This window comes from Physeter macrocephalus, chromosome 3 (assembly GCF_002837175.3).
Source record: "Physeter macrocephalus isolate SW-GA chromosome 3, ASM283717v5, whole genome shotgun sequence".
Classification (NCBI taxonomy): Eukaryota; Metazoa; Chordata; class Mammalia; order Artiodactyla; family Physeteridae; genus Physeter; species Physeter macrocephalus.
Window position 1 is genome coordinate 9,279,248 of NC_041216.1, and position 7,456 is coordinate 9,286,703.

The 7,456-nt window shown below is 41.9% G+C and overlaps 1 protein-coding gene across 1 annotated transcript in view; it reads left to right on the top strand.

The window, feature by feature from the left end:
• The window catches only part of CSMD2 (CUB and Sushi multiple domains 2), a 653,863-nt gene that overhangs the window by 382,212 nt on the left and 264,195 nt on the right, over positions 1–7,456 (top strand). Inside the window, 1 exon segment of the mRNA XM_055082266.1 lies at positions 6,094–6,420. Coding sequence (XP_054938241.1) covers positions 6,094–6,420 — 327 coding nt within the window.

The window sequence follows — 7,456 nt, forward strand, 5'->3', positions numbered from 1 at the left end:
TAGACTTGATTGACTATTTCCTTTCCCATATTAGGGAAGTTTTCAACTATAATCTCTTCAAATGTTTTCTTAGTCCCTTTTATTTTTCTCTTCTTCTTCTGGGACCCCTGTAATTTGAATGTTGGTGTATTTAATGTTGTCCCAGAGGTCTCTGAGAATGTCCTCAATTCTTTTCATTCTTTTTTCTTTATATTGTGCTCTGTGGTAACTATTTCCACTATTTTATCTTCCAGATCACTTATCCGTCCTTCTGCCTCAGTTATTCTGCTCTTGATTCCTTCTAGAGAATTTTAAATTTCATTTATTGTGTTGCTCATCGTTGTTTGTTTGCTCTTTAGTTCTTCTAGGTCCTTGTTAAATGTTTCTTGTATTTTCTCCATTCTGCTTCCAAGATTTTGGATCATCTTTACTATCATTACTCTAAAATCTTTTTCAGGTAGACTGGCTATCTCCTCTTCATTTTTTGGTCTGATGGGTTTTTACCTTGCTCCTTCATCTGCTGCATAGTTCTCTGTCTTCTCATTTTGTTTAACTTACTGTGTTTGGGGGTCTCCTTTTCGCAGGCTGCAGGTTCATAGTCATTCTTTTATTATTGATTTGTAGTTTATTTGTACTGTGAATAGAAAATGTGTCCCAACAGTTTTTGCTTTGTGGAGGAGTTTATGGAGAATTCTTTGTAGCCCAAAATAGGGTCCATTTCTGTAATATCCCAGGGGCACTTGTGAAGAAGGTGGTGTTCCTTGCTTGAAGGTTACAGAGTTTCATATAACATATACACACTCATAATATTTTACAGATCCACTTTATTTACTTTTGACTTCAGATTAGTATATTTTTCTCCAACTCTTATGTTTTTGGGGTTTTTAAATTTTTATTTATTTATTTTTGGCTGCATTAGGTCTTCGTTGTTGCACGTGGGCTTTCTCTAGTTGCGGCGAGCTGGGGCTACTCTTCGTTGCAGTGCACGGACTTCTCATTTTGGTGGCTTCTCTTGTTGCAGAGCACGGACTCTAGGTGCACGGGCTTCAATAGTTGTGGCTCACGGGCTCTAGAGCACAAGCTTAGTAGTTGTGGTGCATGGGCTTAGTTGCTCTGCGGCATGTGGCATCTTCCCGGACCAGGGCTCAAACCCATGTCCCCTGCATTGGCAGGCGAATTCTTAACCACTATGCTAAAGTTAGTTTATTTTGTCTGTTTCAGTGCTTTGGGGCCTAATGTATCATAACTGTCATATCTTCATTTTGGAATGTGCCTGTCATCCATTTTTTAAATGTCATCTTTGGATTTGAGATTTTGTTTTGTCTCATTGGGTCCCTAGTAACTGAATTATCATTTTGAAAGCACTGAAACTAGCAGTGACAACACCTGAGGAAAAGATAATAAAAGAGGGTTTTTCAACAAAACTTTTATTACTTACTCAAGGTCCTATTGAATAATAATCCAATATTATACACAGTAATGATACATCCATTTAGTAATGAGGTTTCCACCTTTATTATTTTTCAAAAGTCTGACCCATTTAAAGGCTTATCCAAGGTCAAGATCCGTGAGCACAACGTGGTAATTGCTTCCAAAGGGAGAGGGTACCTCATCTTTCTCTTTTACCTGGGTGATTGATAGTGATGAGATCCAATCACAATACATTTTGTTATCCTCATTTGCGACACTGAGAAGCAAATTCTATTCTCCAACAGAAACATTCTACTGTAATATGTAAACCTAATTTTCCAGAGTGAGAGATATTAGACCTTTGTTGGACAATGCACACTCCCTTTTCCTGCCCTCATTGTAACAAGTCTGAATTATACCTTGGGATAGAAAACTGAGCTTTACAGGGCCACATTTCTGCTCTATTAGTGTCAGTTGATCAGCTCCATCTCTTTCCAGGTGCAAGAGGAAATGTCTCTTGGTGGCAGTCCAGAGGACTCTTGGACTGAAAAAAAAGAATCATCAAGAGTCTGGTGTGATATTATAACATCCAAGGGTCTGATATTAGTATTAAAACTCCTTTTTGGGGGGTTTGCATTTGCCTTCACCAGTAGTTCTCAAACCCTGGCTGCACACTAGGATCACCCAGAAGCTTTTAGAACCTCTGATGCCCTGGGTGTACTCCACCAAATAAAAAGGAATCTTTGGGGCCTGGGCATTGGGAAATTGTAACACTCTTCTAATCTGAAGTCTGAGCTATCTTGGCCCATTTCCTTATTCTTGACTATCCTGAGTCACTTTAAGTTGTGTGTCTTTTCCCAAAATGAGGGTTATATTTTTCTAAGACAGATAAACCTGTATACATTTACTATCATAAATGATGTTTTGTCTTTTTCCCCCTTTTTTAGCATCTTACTTTACATTTCCCCTCTTTATGATTCCTTGTTGTTTCCTTTGAATTCCATTTTTTTTCTAAATTGACTGCTTTGCTTTTTCCCCTTTGGTAATTTTGAAGATAAGCTACTTTATAGTCTATTACTAATTACACTTAGCATCTTTAAAGACACACTCTAACCTATATTTCTCTAATTAATCACAGAAATTATATAACAGGATTTCTTACACAATGAGGAAATTAGCATATCTCCTTGCTTCAACTTTATACTTTACATTAGAATAATCTGCAATATTTTACCCTGGGGTTTGGGCAGTAGTGATATCTTTTATCTTCTCTTCCAACAAATATTTGTTACACTTGCAGTCTGTTTTCTAACTATGTTTATAGCAATTATTTAAATTCTTTACTATATTGTTTATTTGCTTATCACCAATCTTTTTTCATTTTTTATTAAGCATAACGTTCTCATACTTGAGTTCTGCATCTTGATTCATCTCTTGGCTGGGTTGATAACACCTTCAAGTATTTCTTTAGTGTTGTATGGATAATATACTTTTTGAGGTCTTTGATACTGGAAGCGGTTTCTGTTGTCTTTGCTCTTTAACAATTTGGCTGGGTCATACTCTTTTCTACTCTAAATTGTTTAGGGACAGATCTGTACTGTGTCTAAGAGACATACATTGAGGATCACAGCATAGTATTTTTTCCATGTTTCCAGAGCTAACACAGGTATCCACCTATTTTTAAAGACTTTGGTCAGTTCTTTTGGTTGGGGCTTGGAACGGGATGGGGATGTGAGGCATGCATATCCATGTCACCATCTCTTCAGATGGTATCAACCATTAAATGCTCATTGATTCATTCAGCAAATATTGATTGAGCACCAACAATGTACCAGGCATTGTGGGAGCCATAGGGATTCAGAGAAATCAAACAGACAAGATTTCTGCCCTCGTGGAGTACATGTGTGTGTGCCGGGGAGAGGGAGGGACAGACCATAAACAAATCAGTGAACAAGGTAATTTTAGAGAGTGATAGGTAGATCTGCCATGTATAGCTGCTCAAAATGGTGCCCCTGGAGCTTTACAACATGGCAACTCTGGATAAAGGGTATAAAGAAAAAAATGTGACAGAGTGATGGAGTCGGGGTGGGGACTCAGGTGATGTTAATTAAATTCTCTGCAGCAAATCCATTTGTTCTCATACTTTCAGTGCCTTTGAAATCACAGAGCTTTTCTTTGTCTTTGGTCCGCCTTGGTGTTGTTCTGCTGGTAGACAGGCCATGTGGTTATTCCCCTTCAGTCTTCAAGGTAGTGGTCTTTGTTGGTTTCAGATTCCTCATTATTTGTATTATGCTCCCAGCTGGACTACCACAAAGCCATAGATGGGATAGCTGTGTGGGGGCATCTGTGTCCAGCCTAGAACCTCCAGTTCAGGGCTGATATAATGTTTGGTATTAACAGATGAATCTTTAACAGATTCTAAGAACACCCCCAAGGACTCCACTCTTAGACTTAGTGAGCAGTACTGTTCTCATACTGGGAGACGGTGTTGCTGGGTGGCGAAGGGCTTGGCCCGTGGAGTCAGGTGGATTTGAATTTGCATGGATTTGCATGGATTTGAACTTGCTGCTAACATCTACTGGCCGCGCAGCCCTGGCAAGCTACTTAATCTCTGTGTGCCGCAGTGTCTTCATTTTTAAATGGGGTTAATAACAGTACCTACCTCATGCCGTTATTGTGACAGTTAAATTGAGTAATTGATGAAAGTGCTTAGAACAGTGCCTGTACTTAGTATAACGCCCAATAATATACAATGGTAATTACTATTAACTATACCTTGTGTTGCCTAAAAGCTTTTTCATGTCCTTCTCTCCCCTTGACTCAAACTTTCAATACTTATAAAATACAGAGATTATAGGGATGAGACTGAATGTGTCCTCGGGACCAGGTTCACTTTGCTGAATTTGATGGGAGGGCTTTGAGTAGCAGGTGGAAAAAGTAATACCTAATGCAGAAAAGGGGAAGGTGGGTAGAGTCAGGCAGAGGAAAGAGACACTCAGCGGAAGGAATCACCAATCCCTTTGTTTTGTGTTTTTTTTTTCTTTTGCAAACATGATTTTATTATTATTTTTCAACTTAGCTTCATTATAATTAATAAGTCAAATATTATACTTACTTTAATTTCAATATAATTAATACCAAACATCACTATAAATGTTATAAAGGCACTTAAATGTTTGTCCATATTCGTTTCTACCTTCTTTATACTTTTATATATTAAAAAATGTTTCAATGAGCCTGTATCATTTTTGCAGTCAGAAAAATTAAATATTGCTTTCATTTTGAAAAAATATCACCCCCAAACCTTTTACTCTAATACAATTTTTATTTGGGGGCTCATGTCCAGTCTTTACCCATATATAAGTAAATATTTAGTAGCTATAATCCAAAGCATGCATATAATTTTATGATGTACCGTTTTACTTTAAAATGTTTAACATTCTTTCTACAGGGTCATATTTATCACTTTAATGATTGTGTTCAAACTGCACCACATTAAAGGCTATAATTTACCTCGCATTATTGGGCTGACATGTAGGTTGTTCACATTTTTTCCTCTGTAATAAAATTATGTCACTGTAAACATCTTTGTCCATGTGGCTCTTTTTCTTTTGAATTAATTCCTAGAGATTACTGAGTCCGAATATTTGAACAGTGTAGTGGCTGCTGCTAAGAATGCATACACTCCCTTCCAAAAGGATTATATCAACTTTACTGTGCAACTGGCAATAAATACATATGAGTTTTCATGAAGCCTCAACAGTATGGGTTGTTTATTTTTATTTTTTTTCTAGTGAAATGGACTGTGTTTTCATATTAATCCTATTTTCTCTCATATGAATCCTCTGAGCATACTCTTTGGTCATCTTGGTGATGTTCTTGTACAATTATAAAAGCTCTAATTCAATACTGATAGCTGTCCTTTGGCATATTTGTTGCAATTTTTTTTCATTCTGTTATTTTTCTTTTTAATTTTGGTTTAGTGTTTGTTGGTTGTTTTTCCATTTATAGCACTTGGCTTTGCCTCAGCCTTGTTCCAGGGTCTGTTAGTTACTGGCATGGAAAGGGTTTAAAATAAAGATTTTCAGAAGAGTCGATCCTTGGAATGCGTTCAGGGCCTCAAGTTAAGGCGCTGTCACCTCTCTCCCCCAGTTTCTTCCAAAGTTTTGGGCTCTGAAGGATGGTGCCTACCTAGCGCCTCGTTAGCATAGTTTTGTAGCTTCGAGGCTGGCAGAATCCCCAGGGGCACACCTATCATTTCCCCACTAAAAATGTTTAAAAGATAGAAATGGACTTGGAATATCTCCACCCTGGTTACCACCCAGGGGATCACCACCAGCTAAAAGGAGCCAGGCACTGGGACTACATTTAAGCATGAATGGTGGGTTTTTTCCCCAACGCAAGGGACCGAGAAGCATGCAGACCCTGCCTGGGGTCGGCTCCCCGAAACAGAGAGAGGACCAGGAGAAGACTAGCTCCACCTTGCCTGTGGTTTTGCCAGAGGGACCCTTCCCAACACCACGTGTGGCATGGAACCCAGCATGTCTCCCACCTAGAGCTCAGAGCCCAGCCAGTCTAGCCCAACCCTCGTGTCACCCTTTCTCTCTATTGCTCTTAGACAAAGAAATGCTCCCCCGCCAGCCCTCAGTGGCCCAGGCACAATACCAGGGATGCTCACTGACCTCCACGGCTCTTCTCTTGCAGTTTCCTGCTTCTTCAACTTCACCAGCCCCTCTGGGATCGTCCTGTCACCTAACTACCCGGAGGACTACGGCAACCACCTCCACTGCGTCTGGCTTATCCTCGCGCGGCCCGAGAGCCGCATCCACCTGGCCTTCAATGACATTGATGTGGAGCCTCAGTTTGACTTCCTGGTCATCAAGGATGGGGCCACGGCTGAGGCCCCAGTCCTGGGCACCTTCTCGGGAAACCAACTCCCCTCCTCCATCACAAGCAGCGGCCACGTGGCCCGTCTTGAGTTCCAGACCGACCACTCCACGGGGAAGAGGGGCTTCAACATCACCTTTACTAGTGAGTCCACCCTGTGTCCTCAGCTGACCGTCCCTCTGGGGATGTCCAGTGGAGGGGGCTCCAGCAGAGGAGTGTTGATGTGGGTGGACCAGTTCCAAAAGCCTTGCGGGGCTGCAGAGCCAGGCACGGGGCTCCAGCATGAAGGGAAAAGCGGAAAGCGTTCTTTTCTGTGACGTCACTCGCTTTTGAGCATTTATTTCCCAGGGATGTGCCATATAATGTGAAAGGAGCCTGGGGCCTCATTTCTCCCTCCCACCCAACCCCTCCTAGAAGGCCCAGCTAGAACCAGGAAGGGCCCAAGGGAGAGCAAGCCTTCCCCATCCTCTTCTAGCTCTGATGTGCTCCCCCAAGTCCTTGGACGCCTACTCACTGCCAACTTCATGTATATCCCGTGGGGCTGCTCACACCGTGCTTTGCCATTTCCCGTTCCCATAGGCAAATCAGAAACGGAAGTCTAGAGCAGTGTTTCTGTTTGGCTCTGAGACTCATCAGAGCCAACTCTTGGGGCATTTCCTCATGGCCCCTCTCAGGGCCACAGTCCCAAAGTTGTCACCTCCAGTCTTAGCCCTTGGCCCCTTCTCTAGAAGCAAACTGAAGCTCAGCAGTGATTATTGTCGTTTCTGTGTCTCGGGGGTTGGGCGGGGCAGAAGCTTGGAGAGTAGAACCAGCAAGCCGCGAAGGTAGCGAGAGGTGCTGTTCAGGGCAGAACCAGCTACGGACCCGGTGAACTTGGCCAATGGCAAATGTTCAGAGCTAGCGGGCTGAGGCTGGGTCCGTCTGACCAGATTAACCAGATCCTTTCCCAGAGGCCGCTTGTGAAATGCAAGTCCCCAGTTCAAGCTCCGCCCCACGCACACAGCACACACGCAGCGCTTGTCCCTCTGGCACTTTCTGATAGAACTGATCTCCGCCCAGCCCCCCTCCCACCCTTGGCAGAGAGGTCTTTTTTTTTTTTTCTTTAACATCTTTATTGGAGTATAACTGTTTTACAATAGTGTGTTAGTTTCTCCTTTACAACAAAGTGAATCAGTTATAC